Source organism: Vulpes vulpes, chromosome 8 (assembly GCF_048418805.1).
Source record: "Vulpes vulpes isolate BD-2025 chromosome 8, VulVul3, whole genome shotgun sequence".
NCBI classification, from domain to species: Eukaryota; Metazoa; Chordata; class Mammalia; order Carnivora; family Canidae; genus Vulpes; species Vulpes vulpes.
Genome location: NC_132787.1, coordinates 90,034,635 through 90,053,966, shown reverse-complemented (window position 1 = coordinate 90,053,966; position 19,332 = coordinate 90,034,635). Strand labels below are relative to the sequence as shown.

The window sequence follows — 19,332 nt, the reverse complement described above, 5'->3', positions numbered from 1 at the left end:
TGTGCAATTAACAAATTTATAAATTATCTGAGAGTTTACATTGTAATCTCATTGCGACTGCATTCATCTTTTTTTTCTTTTTTTAAGTTTTTATTAGAGAATGTGCGCGCTTGAGTGGGGAGAGGGGCAGAGAAAAACAGACTCGGGGCTTGATCTTAGGACCCCAAGATCATGACCTGAGTCAAAGTGAGATGCTTAACAGCCTGAAAGCTACCTAGGTTACCCTGCATTCATCTTTGTTCTCAGTGCCTCGGACATTTAAGGCATTCAGGAATATACTAATTAAAGCTGTGCCTTGATTTTGGTCATTTAAAAGAGTGTGCAGATTTCAAAAGACTGGTATTCTGCACCCAGAAAGCAAACTTGAGCAGTACTTAAATGCTGGTACCCGCTATCAAGGCATAAAGCACACATTTGTTAATTACCGCTAACAATTCCAGTGCTAATCATTCACTTAATAAATAAATGACTGAGACCCTCAGATGCCAAGCAGGGCTGATCCTGTGATGGGTAACAATGTAAGGCTGAAGACATGATGTAAAGGAGAAAGAAGTGTACCGCTAGCCTTTTAGCTGCCTAGCCAGCAGGAGCACAGTGCAGATGCTGAATTCTGGTAAAGGGATGGACGACTGTCCTCTTGACGGCCAAGTAGATGCAACAAATGTAACTAGCACCAGTCTGTCCTTGGACAGGTCCTGTTTGCTTCGTTCCCAATGCAGAAAATGAAGGAAACATATACGGTAAAATATTCTTAAAAATCTGAATGGAAATAAGAAAATGACAGAATAAGGGTAGATGGAGTGAAGTCTAACAAAGGAAGAAGAGGGGCACCTGGCTGGCTTAGGAAAGCATGTGACTCTTGAACCTGGGGTCGTGAGTTTGAGGGGTAAAGCTTAGTTGAACAAAAAAGAAACGATGCAGACGAGATGAGGGCTGTGTGAAGAAACACCACAGACCCCTGGTTTTGTGAGACCTCATGTGCAGCAAAAAGTGTTTCAGAAAGACTACTGATCGATAAAGGGGAATTAGCTATTTCCTGTTAGGTTTTAGTACCAGGTTCCCAATGATTTGGCCCCAAGTGAAGCAAGTTCAGTGAAAACACTGACATTTAACATCAGCATATATTTACTTGTGAATCTCTTCAAGCATAGCTTTGAGGTTTGGTAAGAATCTCAATCTGTACAATATCCCTGCAATATAGAGCCAAGCAGTAGGATTCTTCTCAGTTGTGCAAAGACAACAGTGAGGGACAGTGCTCTGGTCTCCCGGTTACCATCCCGGTATTGTCAAGTGTCTGTGAAAGGTGGCTTGGTTGTAGAAAACTGCAAAAAATAGCTGTAAAAGTAAAACGCAAACCTAATTGGTTAAATTCAGCTCCAATGAAATCGGGAAAGTTCACTGTGTTTAAGAGTAAGAGTCATGTCACCTTTTATGGAAACAAATGTAATCCATGAAGCTTGGAGAGAAAGTCTCCCCTTTACCTTTTATATTTTCCTCATCCTCTTCTTGCAGCGCTGGTTGAAAACAGGGGAGGACCCCATGAGGCTATCAGTGGAGTGGGAACCGTAGCTGCTGTCTGAGTCATCAGGACTCTGAGGGATCCCAGCTTCACTCATCCCGGACATGGGCTCCTCGAAGACATCACTGCCCAGCACGCCATGCCCAGACACATTGCCTTCTTCACTCTCTTGGGGCTCCATTTTCACATGGGCCAGATTCCAAAGAGGGGAAGCATTTACCTCTGTGCCTGGCAATGGAAGAAAATACAACCAGTGGTAAGCCAAGGCTGGAACACAGCAGACAAATATTTCATCAGGGCAGATTCCTAGCCTTTGAGCTCAGTCTTCAGTCTGACTCTACTTGACTGGAGATTATGGTGGTCATCCTCTGTTCTTAAAACTACTAATTCTGAGTTTTTTTTTTTTTTTTTTTTTAAGTATTCTGAGTACTTTCCTTTCCACTTCCTCTCCTACTTTAAAGCCACCTCACCCACCAGCCATTTGCCTTAAATCAAGGAAGTAAAACTATGTAGGTGGACAGATTCCCTGTCTCATGGCCCAAAGGCAGGCACAACCACAGGCTCTTAATCAGGTGTTAAGTTGCTTCTTTCCTTCCTTCCTTCTATAAGGCTGTCCTGTTTTCCTGCCTTTTGTTTGGGTCCCTGGTCCTCTCTCACAGTATGAAGTTAACGATTACTACAAAATGCTGGCAGCAGTTCTTAGACTGCTGAAGAGTGTCATGGCTCCTAAATCTGTAACAATTTCTCTTTGGTCCTCCTGTCTCTGTTCTAGCAAAGCTGTTCTGTGGTTATTACCTCTTTCATGGTGAAAGGCTCCCTGGCCAACACTAAAAAACGTGGCCTTGGGCGCCTGGGTGGCTCTTGGTTAAGTGTCTGACTTTGCTAGGTCATGATCTCAGGGTCCTGGGATCAAACTCAGCATCGGGCTCCCAGCTCAGTGGGGAGTCTACTTCTCCCTCTGCCCCTCCTCCCACTTGTGTGCATGTGTGTGCCCTCTCTCAAATAAAAGCTTAAAATATTTTTAAAAATAATGTGGTCTGATTCTGTTTAGGATTTGTTACTTGTATCATTTGTGCATTGATGAAGTGACAATTTATATTTGAGTAGACCTGAGGATCGAAACTAATTTGCAATCTGACAGAGGAATCAAGTATCCTGGTTCCTAGGGTGATCACAGAGTCTGTCTGGAAAAGGCCAGCTGCGTCTGATTGGATAGCCCTATTTCAGTCCCTTTCTGGTCGAATCTTTTGGGGGTACTCTAGCAAGGAAGCCCAACTATTCAAACAGCTGAGCAATTAGCCTTCCTTCATCTGTGTGGAAGTTGTCTTACTGAGTATAAGCATCAGGAAAGGCAAATACAGCACACTAAGTACGGGATGAAGGGGACATCTGCCCACCCAGTTGGGTCAGCTAAATTAGCTCCAGTACTCAACGATAGAACACCTACTGCATCTACACCCTAACTCAGAATTATTTTAAAGAATGCCTGTAAAGTTGTGCTAGTCCTCCCTTCACTAATTACAAAGAAGAATGTTGACATATCTAGATCAGTGAGGCTGTAATTGTTTTTAGGCTTTCCATTTTCTTGCCCACTCCCACTTGTTCCTCTCCTCTCCACAGTTTGATTCCAAAATGCCAGAAGTGCTGAGATTGGCAGATATCCCAGAATCAGAGTCAATTATTTTCTTACTTGAAGCCTGTGGTGAAGCCTCAACTTCCAGGTTAGATGGGAAGCGCTCACTCTGAGCCCCGAGGACTCCCATGGGCAGTGACTGGTCTCCAGAAGCAAGGTCAGCCTCCAGTTCCTCACTGACAGGGAATGTGATGTCGCTCACAGGTTCTTCCTTGATCTTTACAGGCTTAGTGTCCTCTGTGGCCTTCTCAGGGTTGACAATCCTTTCATACTCCTCAGATAGTTGCTTACTAATCTGTTGGCAAGCAAGAGTCAATCTTCCAAAGAAATGTTAAAAGCAAAGTGGATGGTTAGCTTGTGGCATCGCACGTAAAACCAACATAATATGAATATGAATAAAGCAACCACTGCCAAAGGAAAGAACTGGTTTTTGTTTCATTGTTTTAAAAGAGATTTTTATTTACTTATTCATGAAAGACACATGGACAGAGAGGCAGAGACACAGGCAGAGGGAGAAGCAGGCGCCATGCAGGGAGCCCGACGCAGGACTCCATCCCGGGACCCCAGGATCACGTCCCGGGCCGAAGGCAGGTGATAAACCACTGAGCCACCCAGGGATCCCCTGATTTTTTGTTTTGTTTTGTTTTTTACTTTTTTTTGAGCACAGCAGACACATGGAAGGAATTTGTTGAAGGTGCTGAGTTTGCATTTGTAAATGAGAGAGACACAATGAAGAAAAGTTGTTTAGCGGAGTTTCTCGTTAATTAAAAGTTACATAAAGGTAAAAGAGACTTTGTTAAAGACAAATCAGAGTGGGGACAAAGATCACATTTTTGGCTGTAAAAACTAATACTTGAGATCTGTCCCCTAGGTGGATAATGAAGGGTATAGGAAATCTGGATCACTTAGCAAAGACTGTCAGGTGTTAAAAACCCCTAATCGTATTTTAGATTTGGGGAAACCAAAACAATGAACAAATGACTTGCTTAAGGCCACAGGGTTTGAAGAGATTAGGTAGTTCTGGCTGCAACCAAAAATGGTATCTCTATCCCTTCTTCTGCCCTTGGGCAGTATCACTTCATTCTGTTTGGTTTTGCTTTTTATAGCACTTAATGCCACCTGAAATTGATCACTATTTATTTACTTGTTTTTGTTTCTCTCTGAAGAATGCACACTCAAGGGACTCACCTTATTAACTGCTGCTGTCACCCATAGTGCCTGACTCACAAAAGGCACTCCATAAATATTTACTGAATAAAGCATGCTAACCACATTCTCTCAGACTGCATATTCCTGTCTATGTTTTTCCAGCAGAAGTCTTATCAAAACATGTGGCCGCTCATTGACTAAAGGACGCCCCAGGGTCTGGCCAGGTCAGTGATGAAGTCAAGAAAACACAGCTAGGGCCATGAGGAGAGCAGGTCAAGTCCACTCTATTCCAAGCCCCTGTGCTCTGTTCCCTAGGGCAAGTATGGGACCCTGCTGAACACCCCTAGATTACCCCCAGTTCTCACAGGGTGACCTCACCTGTAGCATGTAACTGTGATAGTCCTTGATTCGGTGCTGCCAGAACTTCTGGAGGGAGAGCACACTGCCAATGCCCACTTCATGGAATACTTGCTCCATAACGTCAGGGAAAGGAGTCTGCCCCAGCCGGGCTTCCCGATCCACAGCGAAGCGCAGCAACTTGGTGAATTTAAGGCAATATTCATGTGCCACATCAGTAAGGGTCTCCAGGACACTTTCATTAGCACACTCAAAGCCTGCATGGGCCAGGATTGTGGCCACTGCCTGGTAGAGAAGCTGCCGGCAGGAGTGCCAGCTGAGTTCAGTCACCGGTTCCCCTTTCCCGCTGAAAGGGGAGACATGGCAGTGTTATTAGTGCTCTTGCAAAGGGCTGACCCATCCTGTCTCCCTAGGAGTTTTACAATTTTAGTCAAACCACTGGCCCAGCTTTCTAGGGGAATTCTATGCAGTTACAGAGCCCGGCTTATCTTGCTGCTACACAGGGCATGTCTCAACAAACATCATATCTCTGAGCTCCTCCAATTACATAAAAGTCTTAACAGACAATACATGTCTACAACAAACAATATAACAGTATCAGGTGAATATGAAGTTTCCTTTTATCAACTGCTCAGTTTTGACTACTTTCAGGATGTAAAAAAGTTTATAGCTCAGGCACTGTTCAAGAGTGCTCTAATTATTTCACCACATAGCTAGCTTCCTCATACGCTGGATGATACACGGAGTTTCAGAAATTCAGTCCCAATTAGGAGATTCTTATACAACTACAACAGACCATTTGTAAAACTGGACAAGCAACTCAATTTCATAAACGCAATTTAAAATGTATACAGTTTACAAAGCATTTTTATCCTATCCTGTGCAAAGTGGGTAGTAGATCCATATTATGATTGCCATTTGGCTGCAGGTTTCAGAGGTTGAGGTTCAGAGGTGCGGACCTGCCGGAAGTTGTTTCGATATTATCAGAAGGTGGAGCTTCTGATTTCAGATCCCATGTTCTTCATAATACACCATTTTACTCCTAATCACTGCTGTATAAATCTTAATCTAAGAAATAACTTCAAAAAGGTCTCTGACCTCCTAAAAATAACTTTTAACAAATTTCTCATCATTTACCTATCTCCTGAAAATTCCTATCTTCTGCCTCCCTCTGACAAATAAGTAAATGGATAAAATCAGGTATAGAAAATTTCTTGGGCAGCCCAGGTGGCTCAGCAGTTTAGTGCTGCCTTCAGCCCAGCGCCTGATCCTGGGGACCCGGGATCGAGTCCCACGTCGGGCTCCCTGCATGGAGCCTGCTTCTCCCTCTGCCTGTGTCTCTGCCTCTCTCTGTCTCTGTCTCTCTCTCTCTGTGTGCATGTCCCTCATGAATAAATAAATAAAACCTTTAAAAAAAATTTCTTTTCCCTGGTCCATACTTGGCATGTGTCACAATGTGCTGTACAAGAGGGCTAGAGGAGCTGTGTACCCACTTTACTATTATCTGCTCAGAAGCAATTACTGCAGTCCACATAATAGTTGGAAAGCAAGAAAACCAACTGCCAAATAACTTTCCAAAGACTATTTATGTGAGAGTGTGTGCGAGCAAGTGGGGGGTTGGGGGGTGCAGAGGGGGAGGGAGAAAGAACCTTAAGCAGGCTCTGCACTGAGTAGGGAGCCCAACATGGGGCTCATCTCAAAACCCTGAGATGATGATCTGAGCTGAAACCAAGAGTCAGACACTTAACTGACTGAGCCACCCAGGTGACCCCCAAATAACTGTTCATTTACTATTTCCACCATCATTTCCTATGGCCAGACTCCAAAAGCTAAAAGGGCCAAAAGCAAAAGGCCTCAGAAATGCCTAATAAACAGCTAAACCACTATTGCTTTATTTGAGGAACACATGGACTTACTTCAAAGGAAGATAATTCTTTCAGCACCCCATAGCTGACGCAAATTATTTTTGCTAAACGTTTCTTAAATATGTATAAAACAAACTAGTATAAACTTCTGATGTTAACAGCTCTTCTTAATTAAAATTAGAAGTTTGAGATTGGAAGGACAAACATGGTTGAAATAACTATACTACCCAAAGCAATCTAAGCAGTTAATGCAACCCCCATCAAAATACCACATGCATTTTTTCACAGAGCTAGAGCAGGGGTGCCTGGGTGGCCCAGTGGGTTAAACATCTGCCTTCAGCTCAGGTCATGATCCTGGGGTCCTGGGATCAAGTTCCGACATCAGGCTCTGCTCAGCTGGGAGCCTGCTTGTCCCTCCCCCTCTGCTCCAAGCTCCCCTTGGTCATGCTCTCTCTCTCATTCTCTGTCAAGTAAATAAATAAAATCTTGAAAGAAAAGAAAAAGAGCAAACAATCCTAAAATTTGTATGGAAATACAAAAGACTTCAGATAGCCAAAGCAAGCTTAAAAAAGAAAAGCAAAGCTGGAGGAATCACAATTCCAGACTTTGAGTTATATTACAAAGCTGTAGTGAGCAAGACAGTACTGTGCTGGCACAAAAATGGATGCATAGATCAATAGATAAGAAAACCCAGAAACGGACCCACAACTATGATCAGCTAAACTTGGAAAAAGCAGGAAAGAATATCCATTGGAAAAGAGACAGTCTCTTCAACAACTGGTGTTGGGAAAACTGGACAACAATATGCAAAAGAAGGAAACTGGACCACACTCTTACACCATACACAGAAATAAATTCAACATGGATGAAAGACCTAAATGTGAGACAGGAAACCATCAAAATCCCAGAGAAGAACACAGGCAGCAACTTCTTCGACAGTGGCCATAGCAACTTCTTATTAGATATATCCCCTGAGGCAAGGGAAACAAAATAAAAAATAAACCATTGGGACTTCATCAAGTTAAAAAGCTTCTTCACTGTGGAGGAAACAACCAAACTAAAAGGCAGTCTTTGGAATGGGAGACGATATTTGCAAATGATATTTCCGATAAAGGGTTAGTATCCATCCAAAATCTATAAAGGACTTCTAAAACTCAACACCCAAAAAACCAAATAATTCAGTTAAAAAATGGACAGGAGACATGAATAGACATTTTTCCAAAGAAGACATACAGATAGCTAACAAACACGTGAAAAGATGCTCAACATCACTCATCATCGGGGAAATACAAATCAAAACTACAAAGAGATACAGATCACACCTGCCAGAGTGGCAAAAATTAACAACACAGGAAACATGGTGGAGACATGTGAAGAAAGGGGAACCCTCTTACACTGTTGGTGGGAATATAAACTGGCGCAGCCACTCTGGAAACAGTATGGAGATTCCTTAGAAAGCTAGAAAGAGAATTGCCTTACAATTGTGCTACTAGGTATTTACCCAAAGAATGCAAAAATGTTGATTCGAAGGGATACATGCACCTCCATGTTTACAGCAACATTATCAATAATAGCCAAATTACTGAAAGAGCCAAATGTCCAATGACTGACAAATGGATAAAGAAGATGTGATATATATTTATATATGTACGTATATACACACAGTGGAATATTAGACATAAAAATGAATGAAATCTTGCCTTTGAAATGGCATGGATTGAACTAGAGAGTATTTTGCTAAGTGAAATAAGACAGAGAAAGACCAATACCGTATTTCACTCATATGTGGAATTTAAGAAACCTAACAGATGAACATAGGGGAAAAAAAGGAAAGAGGCAAAGCATAAAACAGACTCTTAACTATAGAGAAGAAACTGTTGCTGAAGGGGAAGCAGGCGAAGGGATGAGTTAAACAGACGACGGGTATTAAGGAGGACACTTGTGATGAGCAGTGGGTATTGAATGTTTAGTGATGATTCACTAAATCCTACACCTAAAACTAACATTACACTGTATGTTAACTGGAATTTAAGTAAAAACTTGAAAAAAATTAGAAAGTTTGATGCAAAACTACAAAATTCTAAAAAACAGCATCAATTTAATATGATGGCAATATTCTTAAAACTGAATTGCCTTCAAAATGTAAATATGGTACTGATCACTACAGAGCAAGTTTTTTGAAGCTGTATCTATATGAACATGTGAGATGCATGTAATGATAGTTACCCCGATCTTTCTAACTATTCCAAGGACTTCAGAACCTTCAATTATACAGTGTGCACCAGGACATCATTTGGTCAACTGGAACTGCAACCCTTACATAGTAATAAGTCCATTTCTGTTCTTTTCTCACTACTTTGGGGCAATTAAAATAGTAGTAACTATTATCAATAACAGATGAAATTAAGTGGTATACAATATTACTTACATGTATTTTTTCCAAATATATTTAACCTTCAATCTAATCTTGAGCAAATAATGAGCAAATCCAGTGAGTGGGACATTCTACATCTAAATGACCTGAACTCTTAAAGATTAGTATCCTGTGTTTTAAAAAAGGATAAAAACGCTATTCTTTTTTTTTTTTTTTAAGATTTTTGATTATTAATGAGACACAGGCAGAGGGAGAAGCAGGCTCCATGCAGGGAGCCTGACACCGGATTGGACTCGATCCAGGGTCTCCAGGATCACGCTCTGGGCTGAAGGCGGTGCTAAACCGCTGAGCCACCCAGGAAGGGCCGCCCAGGAAGCTCTTCTGGTTTAAAATTCATTAAATAGGGGTGCCTGGGTGGCTCAGTTGGTTGAGTGTTTCACTCGTGGTTTCAGCTCAGGTCATCATCTCAGGATCTCAGGAAGGAGGTCCAAGTCAGGCTCTGCACTCAGCAGGGAGTCTGTTCTGGGATTCTCTCTCCCACTTCCTCTACCATCTCCTGCTCACACGCTTTCTCCAACAAAAACAAAAACAAAAACAAGACACTAAACAGCTAAATGAAATTCATTTTTAGGTTCTGGATTAGAGGAAAATTTATTTATAAAGGATATTTTGGAGAAATCTGAATACGGACTAATAATTGATATTATTTAATTAGTGTTCAATTATTTTGGTGTGATATTGGTATTGGGGTTATGTAGGAAATTTTCTTTATTCTTAGGTTAAAGTGATCAATTTAGGGTGGAAGAATACTTAAGAGTTAAGGGGTGAAATACTGAGATATGTGCAACTTTAAAATATTTGGCAAAGACTGTACGTGTATGTATTTACCATTGTTATGCATTTATTTATGTGTGTATGTGTGTGTATACATGCTTATACACATGTGAGAGAAAATAGATGTGGCAAAATGTTAACAACTGGTGAATCCTGGTAAAGAGTATTTAGCCATTTCTGGTACTATTATTTAAATTTTTCTTTGGTCTGACAAATTTCAAAATGAAAAATAATTTTTTGGCACCAGATGCAAACTTACACACTGAAATGCAGTAGTAGCATTATATCATAAGGCAGTCGTTTAGAGGATATGGAGCAGGGCTTCTCAAACTTAAATACACGTATGAATCTTCTGGAGATCTTGTTAAAATGAAGAATTTTTTTTTTAAGATTTTATTTATTTATTCATGAGAGACAGAGAGGCAGAGACACAAGCAGAGGGAGAAGCAGGCTCCCTCTGGGGAGCCCAATGTGGGACTCGATCCCAGGACCCCGGGATCATTACCTGAGCAAAAGCAGATGCTCAACCACTGAGCCACCCAGACGTCCCTAAAATGAAGATTCTGATTCAGGAGGCTGGGTAGGGCCTGAGACTCTGAATTCGTAATAGGTTCCCAGGTGATGTTGATGCTCCTAGTCTGAGACCAGATTTTGAGTAGCAAGGATCAAGAACATTTTTATATGACTTCTAAAGTGATGTTATCACAATGAAAATATAGCTGGACCCTTGAACAACATAGGGGTTAGGGGCACCAACTCCCTGTGCAGCTGAAAATACACAAACAGCTCTGACTCCCCAAAACTTAATGATTAACAGCCAACTTTTTTTAAAAGCGTATTTTACCTTATTTTTTTAGTTATCTCTATACTCGATATGGAGCTTGAACTCATGACCCCGAGATCAAGATTTCACGTGCTCTACTGTCTGAAACAGCCCGGCACCCCAATGATTTATACTAGCCTACTATTGACTGGAAGCCTTAGTGATGATATATAAAGTTGATTAACACTTCTTCTGTATGTTTATATGTATTATATACTGTATTCTTACAATAAGTCAGCTAGAAAAAAGAAAATTGTAAGGAAAATCCATTTCTAGTACTGTACTGTAAAAACATCCACATGTAAGTGGACCCACACAATTTAAACTCATGTGGTTCAAGGGTCAAGGTACACAACTTAAAAATTCTTGTATAGAACTTATGGATTCCTAATAATATGAGAGTAAATCCATGAATCTCAACTTGAGGATACTAACCTAAACCCATAATATGCATTTTAAATCAAACAGAAAGACTAAACTCTGAGGACTGAGGCCATGGCTTCTTTAATATACTAGTGCAGTATCTTGCTCCTAGTAAAATGTTTGGCATGTAATAGACACTCAATAAATATTTGTTACCTCAAAAGTGAAAGATACAGACTCCGGATATGGAAGATCAGGATTCAAGTCTTAGACTTCCTTCCAATTACCTGAGCAACTTGGCCATGTCGATTACTCTTATACTCAGTTTCCTCATGGAATTAGGACTGCATGCTTAACAGTGCTGTTGTGAAGACTTTTTGGAAAAAAGAAATAGCAAAGCCTTGTCTTACCGATAAAAGTCACTCTCTGGGTCACTGTGCCGGATCTGGAATGGTGCATTGGGATTCTTACAATCCATAGGCAGGAGGTCATCAGGAAGAGGAGGTGACCCAGGGCAAGAGGGAAGAGGTTCACTCTCTTCGGTCTTTACACCTTCTGTCTGTTGCTGACTCTGGGCCTGAGCTGTGGCTATGAGATTGCGCAGACGTCGGTTGTGCTGGATCAGCTGAATAGTATGGATGGTGAGGCTGCATGGCTCTGAGGGGATGTCCAACATTGTAGGGGGCTTGGGCTTGTTGGCTGAGGGCTGGTGCAGTGGTGGGTCATGGACTTCCACTAGACGGAACTCCCGTGGGAGCAAATCAAAAGAACTTCTGTTGGTCTGGCTTGATGAGATGGGTATCTCTCCCCAGTATCTCAACATTTTGGAATAAGAAAGGAAGAACCTTGTAGATAAATGTAGTAGTGACCTAAAAGCAGTGTTTTTAAATCTCTACGTTAGAGGCTTCTATAGTAAAAAAAAGTGAAGTCTAGCCAGTTATTTACATAGAAAGTAGGCTGTTCAAGACCACTCAGAAAATGTCAATGTCAGCAACACTGTAGGACCAAAGACGTTCTCCCTGAAGAAATTAAGAGAAACATAACTGTTAGATGCCATTCATCACAGTCACATACAATGACAATTCCTACTGGACTGAACCACAGGTGGAATTTGGGTCATTAGTAGACTAAAAGCTGCAATGGTATTGGGAGGGCTAGTGTCCATGTTTTCAATATTACCCCACTAACTCATTACGAGAACTACCATCATGCTCAATCCTGAACAATCTGCAAGGCAAGATCCTCAAATGAGACCTGGAGTATTTCTCAGGGTATCTCGACACATCCGCCCTGAATCAGTAGGAGAAAGGGGTGGGGTGGGGGGTAGAGTTAAAGATAGGAAGAGGGGGTTCTTACTATGTGTGTCAAACACAGGCAACCTTTTCCCTGGTCCCGATGAAAAAAATCTATTGACCAGTAATCTAAATGGCCTTACGCATTCAACCTCTGACATATATACAGAAGAATCTCAGTGATTTCTGCTGCCTCCTAATTGGTATCCCTTACTTCAGTATCTCCCTGTATCTAATCTATGCTCCAGTGCTGCTAGACTTCATCTTTTTAAAACTCACATCTAACAACTTCTCTTTGCTTACTGGAAAAAGTCAGCCAGGAGTCTTGGAGCTACCATCATCAAAATCTGCAATCTGACTTAACCCACCTTTCCGGAGTCGTTGCCCATATGTCTCTTCAAGGTCAACAAACGTTTATCAAATGCCAGGCATTATGGAAGAAGACAAGCACCACTGCAAGATCCCTGACCTGAGGTGAGGGAGAGAAATATATAAACAGAACATTTCAATATGAAAGTGTATGGTAAGGGCTGTTCTAGAGACACAGACCTGGTGCAGTGAAAGCACAAAGAAGGAGCTTCCTGGAGGAAATTTCCACCCTGGTTCTAACCGCATCATTACTATTCAGTTTCTTGAGCATGTCATGTATTTCCAGTTGACCCTTTAAGTTGTGATCTCCGCCAGAAATGCCCCTCCACGCACTACATCCCTGGCAGACTTGTATTCGATTTAAGTAGAGTTTATAAGGATAGTATTTAAGTATAGGTTAGGTCACCAGTCTCCTCGCCTCCCCAGGAAATCTCCCTTCCTTATATTCTCACAGCACTTCTCATGTCTTCACCACAGCATTTATACCTGGATTGAAACTAAGACTTATCTCAGTCGAGTTTATCCTTCCACCTACCCCCATGATCTTTGTAGTGTCTGGCGCACAGTATATTTGGCATTTACTGAGTGCTTACCATGTGCCAGGCTTTGTCTTAACTGTTTAATTCAATCTCCACATCTATCCCATTTTTCAGAGGCGGAAGCTGAGGCCCACCGTCTAGCCCAACGTCACAAAAGATGGCGGGAGAAAATCAAGACAGGCTCCAGAGCCTGCGCCCCTAACCACTACACTATGCAGTCTCAATAACTGGCTTCCGAAAAAACAAAATGAACAAAGAAATGGATCAACGAAGGGACCACACAGAACAAAATAAAACCTTGATTTCACCGAAAAGAACACGAAGAGTAAGTTCAAAGAAAGCCCCGGTCCTCGGCAGCTCCCAGTCAGGGTGAGGAGGCGCAAGGGCCTGGAGTCATTGATGCCGCGGCGGCTGGGAGACGAGGAGGTCTGGGCCTAGACCGTGGCACGGAAGCGCGACTATTCACTGCCGCGTCACGGGAGCTGGGCTGGAAGGCTGCAGACTCGGGAAGGCCTGAGGCGAGGGTCGCCAGGCCCGCGACAGCTGGCTAGGTGATGGGTGGTCCTAGGCTGTCGGAAGCGCTTCTCCTCACGCAGGATATGCCACAGGAAGCTATTACGACAGGTTGCACCCTCTAAAGATGTCCCCATTTTCACAGCACCTCGGTCTCCTTTTACTGTTTTTTCCTTCCCGTGATGTTGCCCTCTTCGTAACGTTGTGTGTGGGTGGTGAAGGAGCAACTCCGCCATCGCTGCCCAGAGAAGCCGCTGGGAGCTGAGAGAGAGAGAGAGAGGAGAGGGAGAGAGGAGAGGAGAGAGGAACTTAGAGACTGCGGGGGTAGGTTTCCCAGGAACAGATTTCGAGAGTGCACCCGCCCGAGGATGGCTGATAGTCCCTCTCAGTCCGAGCCGCTGGCTTTGCAAGAGCTCAGTGATGACTTCAAGAAACCAACCCTGCCGGTGCCCGCGGTTGTGCGGGGCAAAGCTCCGGCCACCAGTCCTTCGAACCCTGAGGAGGTAAAGAAGGAAAGGCCCACGGCGCTGCCAGAGTCCGACCCCGGGGAGCCCGACGTCCCGCCAGTCCAGCCCGACAGCGGGGACACCAGGAGTCCACCGACGGAGCAGCCGCGGCCCCCCTCAGCGGCTCCTTCAGCTGGCGGCCCGGCCCGGGCTCCCCCTTACCGGGAGCCGCCGTGGGGCGGCCCCGCCTCGGCCCCCTACAGCCTAGAGACGCTCAAGGGCGGCACCATCCTTGGCGCCCGTAGCTTGAAAGGGACGAGTTGCTGCCTCTTCGGGAGGCTGTCTAGCTGCGACGTGTGCCTGGAGCACCCTTCGGTGTCCCGGTACCACGCCGTGCTGCAGCACAGGGCGGCCGGCCTCGAAGGAGAATGCGACGGCCAAGGGCCGGGCTTCTACCTGTACGATCTGGGAAGCACCCACGGCACTTTTCTTAACAAAACCCGCATCCCACCCCGCACCTATCGTCGCGTCCACGTCGGGCACGTCCTTCGCTTTGGAGGCAGCAGCCGGCTCTTTCTTCTTCAGGTAAGTAGAACCAGGTAATGCTGAAATCTCTGGAGTGCACGGGCTGGGTTCCAGAGTTGCTAACGCTTTCTGTGAAGAAGCAGGTTCTCCCCGTCCCCGAGGACAAAGCGGGGGAATCTGGCTCCTCTGCAGACACGTGTCCCCGTTGCCATATTTCTGAAAGTGACTCCAACACTCCTGAACTCTGAAAGAATTCTTTCGCTTGGTTCATCAGGGACCAGAGGAAGACCGAGAGGCAGAATCCGAGCTGACGGTAACGCAACTGAAGGAGTTGCGCAAGCAGCAGCAAATGATGTTGGAGAAGAAGATGTTAGGAGAAGACTCGGATGAGGAAGAAGTGGACACCACCGAAAGGAAGAGAAATACTAGTAGTCAAGATGATGAAATGGGCTGTACCTGGGGAATGGGTAAGAGATGAAAATTGCTGCCGGAACCTAATATTGTAAATTCATTACAAGTGGTATGTATATAGAGCAGTGATCTTGATTATCATCACTGGAGGGGCTGGAACTACATTCAATCAAAAACCATGGAATGTTCAGTGTAGGATAGTACCTCATTTTTTTTGTACTTTATGTATGTAAATTCCCTGAAATGTGAAATGGCTGATCAGAGAAAGCTTGTCCCTTGACCAGAAGAATAAATGGAATTTTCTATAATGCCAGGCAGTTTGGAGGATGGGTATTTAGGAACTAGGAATATAAAAAGATCATCTTAATGTATTTTGGGAAGATTGGATAAATATGATGAAATTACTTCGTAAGTGTAAAACAATAGCTAGAAACCCTAAGTATGCTAAAGTAAGGGTTTAGAGAAGGGAGTAATCACTGAGGACTTAGACGTGCACTGTCCAATATAGTAGCCATTACCCATATGTGGTTATTGGACACTTGAAGTATGACTAGTCCAAACTGACTTGTACTATAAACCTAAAGTACACACTAGATTTAAAGGCTTACTGTGAAAAAATAATGTAAAATATTCGTATTATTTTCATACTGATTTACATGATAATAGTTTTACCTGATTTCCCTCACCCATTTTTTTTTTTAAGATTTCATTTATTTATTCATTAGAGATACACACACAGAGAGAGAGAGGCAGAGGCAGAGGCAGAGAGAGAAACAGGTTCCATGCAGGGAGCCCAACACAGGATCTGACCCCAGGTCCCCAGGACAACGCCCAGGGCTGAAGGCAGCACCAAACTGCTGAGCCACCCAGGCTGCCCTGATTCCCCTTTTTAATGTGCCTTCTAGAAAATAAAAAAGTTTTTTTTTTAAATTTTTATTTATTTATGATAGTCACACACACAGAGAGAGAGAGAGAGAGAGGGAGGGAGGCAGGCAGAGACATTGGCAGAGGGAGAAGCAGGCTCCATGCACCAGGAGCCCGACGTGGGATTCGATATCAGGTCTCCAGGATCGCGCCCTGGGCCAAAGGCAGGCACCAAACCACTGCGCCACCCAGGTATCCCTAAAAATGTTTTTTTTATTAAAGATTGTATTTATTTAGAGAGAGAATAGGTGTGAGCTGGGGAAGGGGCAGAGAGAGAGAGGGAGAAGGAGAGACAGTATCTCAAGCAGACTCTGCACTGAGTGTGGAACCGGATAAAGGCTCCCCACAACCCTGAGATCATGACCTGAGCTGAAATCTAGATTTGGACCCTTAACCACCTGAGCTACTCAGGCGCCCTGAAGATAGAAAAGTTGCATGTATGGCTTTCATATTGCTGTTAGGCAACATTCACTTTAAATTTGAGAAAGTTTTTAAGTTTACAAACAGATGTGTCTTGAGCTGGAATTTGAAGGAAAGGAAAATTAGCCCCCAGGAAGCTTAGTATTGAGGATCGTTTTCAGGGCAGGGATTGATGATTTTTTTTTTTTTTCAAGATTATTTGTGTTTTTATTTGACACAGAAAAAGAGAGAATGAGAGAGAGATGCACAAGCCGGGGTTGTGGCAGGCAGAGGGAGAGGGAGAAGCTGACTCCCCGCTGAGCAGGGTCCTGACTGAATCCCAGGACCCTGGGATCATGACCTGAGCTGAAGGCAGAAGCTTAACTAACTGAGCCACACAAGCCCCCGGGATTGATGATTTTTACCAAGTAATGAGTAGACCAGTCTATTTGGCAGATATGGTAAATATTAATAAATTATAATGGATACAGAGTATTAGACCCAGGTGTTAGAGAGCAGGAATACCAGAGCAAGAAGCTTAGGTTTTTTCCCATGGACAATGTGGTAGGTAATTTTGTTTTTAAAATATAGTGATGGGGATCCCTGGGTGGCACAGCGGTTTGGCGCCTGCCTTTGGCCCAGGGCGTGATCCTGGAGACCTGGGATCGAATCCCACGTCAGGCTCCCGGTGCGTGGAGCCTGCTTCTCCCTCTGCCTATGTCTCTGCTTCTCTCTCTCTCTCTCTCTGTGTGACTATCATAAATAAATAAAAATTAAAAAAATAAAAGTAAAAAAAAAAAAAAAATATAGTGATGGAGGGCAGCCCGGGTGGCTCAGCGGTTTATTGTCGCCTTCAGCCCAGGGCGTGATCCTGGAGATCCAGGATCGAGTCCCACATCGGGCTCCCTGCATGGAGCCTGCTTCTCCCTCTGCCTGTGTCTCTGCCTCTTTCTCTCTCTCTCTGTGTCTCTCATGAATAAATAAATAAAATCTTAAAAAAAAAAAAAGACTTCGTTTTAAAAAATAAAAAAATAAAATATAGTGATGGAGAAAAAAAAAATAAGATGCCATGAAAGCAAGTTTTAATTTGTCCCACAATTTAGAAAAACTAAAGATATTTATACTAGTGGTTTTGTGTTTGCCCCCTCCTCCCCGACCCCTCACCTTTCTTTTTATTGATAACTGTATGTTTGTGCAGGCTGAATGGAAAGTGGGTGTCATTAAGATAGTCTCTTCTTATGTCTGTTTGTTCTTCTTTCCCATGTCTTGTAGGAGAAGATGCTGTAGAGGATGAGGCCGAAGAGAACCCCATTGTCTTAGAGTTTCAGCAAGAAAGGGAGGCCTTTTATATAAAGGATCCAAAAAAGGCTCTCCAAGGTTTTTTTGACCGAGAAGGTATGTAAACAGATTCTGACCCTGCCAGTAAAAGGTATCCATTGCGGTGTTGTTTTATAGATCTTCAGGGTACTTAGAAATGCTGTATTTTATCTGCTGTTCCACTGTTCCCCTTAATCAGTTCTTGCCCTATGGTCGATCGCTTCAGGTTTATTTTGAAAATAGTAAAAGTCTTTTTTTTTTTTTAATTTTGGTATTTTTTTTAAATTTTTATTTATTTATGATAGTCACACACAGAGAGAGAGGCAGAGACATAGGCAGAGGGAGAAGCAGGCTCCATGCACCGGGAGCCCGACGTGGGATTCGATCCCGGGTCTCCAGGATTGCGCCCCGGGCCAAAGGCAGGCGCTAAACCGCTGCGCCACCCAGGGATCCCGAAAATAGTAAAAGTCTTGTTAGTTCTTCCCATCTTGGAAAAAGAGACTACCTTTTTTTTTTTTTTTTGACTTGTCCCATTCTCTCAAAAGATCTTAGACTTGGGTGGTGGGGAGGTTGTCCTAACATCTTAAATTTTTTTGTTTCTAATTCATCTGATCTTTTATAATCCTTAACATGAATGTTCACTTTATATGATGTAAGGGATGTTTCCACAGAGGATTGTTTCAGTAGTGATGCTTTGAGAGAATATCTGTGTGTGCTTATGAATATGTATGTGAACTGGATACATTCTGCACTTAATATTTATGCTTCTAAAAACCAGGCAGTTATGACAAATTCATTACCTCTACAACTTAAATAAGTGTGAAAGCTGCTATATAGTGGATAAAACCATTTTGGGGGAGTTTTGATCTGTTTGCTTTTCTTTTTTTTTTTAAGATTTTATTTTTTTATTTGAGAGAGATAGAAATAGCAAGAGAGAGCACGAGCAGAGGAGAGAGGGAGAAGCAAGCTCCTGCTGAGCAGGGAGCCCGACATGGGGCTAGATCTCAAGACCCTAGGATCATGACCTGAGCTGAAGGCAGATGCTTAACCAACTGAGCCACTGAGGCACCCCAATCTGAGTTTGCTTTTCTTTGCCTCAAGCTCATCCTAATTTTTAAAAAATATTTATTTATTTTAGAGAAAGAGAGCAAGTAGGAGGGAGAGAGATTCCTGAAGCAGACTCCCTGCTGAGTGTGGAGCTTAATGCAGGGCTCTATCCCAGACCCTGAGATAATGACCTGAGCTGAAATCAAGAGTTGGCCCCTTAACTGACTGAGCCAGCCACCCAGGGTCCCCAAGTTCATCTTAATTTTATTATTCAATGATAATCCCTAGGAATAAGAAGTGAAATGCTTTGAAATTTAGTATTCGGTGTGGCATGGGAATTTGATATTCTTATTTAACCCTTCCTCTCTTTTCCCTTTGTCTCAACTAATAGTTTTCAGATGTTATTAAAATTGTTTTGCCTTTCTTCCTCCCACAGGAGAAGAATTAGAATATGAATTTGATGAACAGGGGCATAGCACTTGGCTCTGCAGGGTGAGGTATGTTCTGTTCTCATTAATGTCCATTTCTGAAAGTGGCCAATTTCAGGTTGTAGACAACAAACCCAAAGAGTAACTTTAGTCTTATTTTTAGGGTATACCTGAATTTGGGCTTTGATAATTTGGCAGATGGGGT

General features: G+C 43.1%; 2 protein-coding genes across 13 annotated transcripts in view; one reads left to right on the top strand and one right to left on the bottom strand.

Annotated features, from left to right (window-relative positions):
* LOC140600061 (STAGA complex 65 subunit gamma) overlaps nucleotides 1-13,723 on the bottom strand; it is a 30,478-nt gene extending 16,755 nt beyond the window's left edge. The window contains exons 1-7 of one of the 12 annotated variants that reach the window (XM_072767918.1): nucleotides 13,172-13,723; nucleotides 12,578-12,678; nucleotides 11,328-11,936; nucleotides 4,680-5,004; nucleotides 3,210-3,447; nucleotides 1,482-1,747; nucleotides 69-759 (exon numbers count right to left, since the gene is read on the bottom strand). In XM_072767918.1, the coding sequence (XP_072624019.1) occupies nucleotides 1,485-1,747; nucleotides 3,210-3,447; nucleotides 4,680-5,004; nucleotides 11,328-11,740 (1,239 nt within the window). In that variant the 5' untranslated portion in view covers nucleotides 11,741-11,936; nucleotides 12,578-12,678; nucleotides 13,172-13,723 and the 3' untranslated portion in view covers nucleotides 69-759; nucleotides 1,482-1,484. Of the gene's footprint in view, nucleotides 1-68; nucleotides 760-1,107; nucleotides 1,748-3,209; nucleotides 3,448-4,679; nucleotides 5,005-11,327; nucleotides 11,937-12,577; nucleotides 12,679-13,171 lie in introns of those variants that run through there. The other 11 variants (XM_072767921.1, XM_072767914.1, XM_072767917.1 and 8 more) reach the window with 11 other exon arrangements.
* Nucleotides 13,724-13,998: 275 nt separating this feature from the next.
* Nucleotides 13,999-19,332, top strand: part of LOC112932996 (kanadaptin) — a 29,183-nt gene continuing 23,849 nt past the window's right edge. The window contains exons 1-4 of the mRNA XM_072767897.1: nucleotides 13,999-14,661; nucleotides 14,876-15,068; nucleotides 17,608-17,730; nucleotides 19,136-19,196. Of these exons, the coding sequence (XP_072623998.1) occupies nucleotides 13,999-14,661; nucleotides 14,876-15,068; nucleotides 17,608-17,730; nucleotides 19,136-19,196 (1,040 nt within the window). The remainder of the gene's footprint in view (nucleotides 14,662-14,875; nucleotides 15,069-17,607; nucleotides 17,731-19,135; nucleotides 19,197-19,332) is intronic.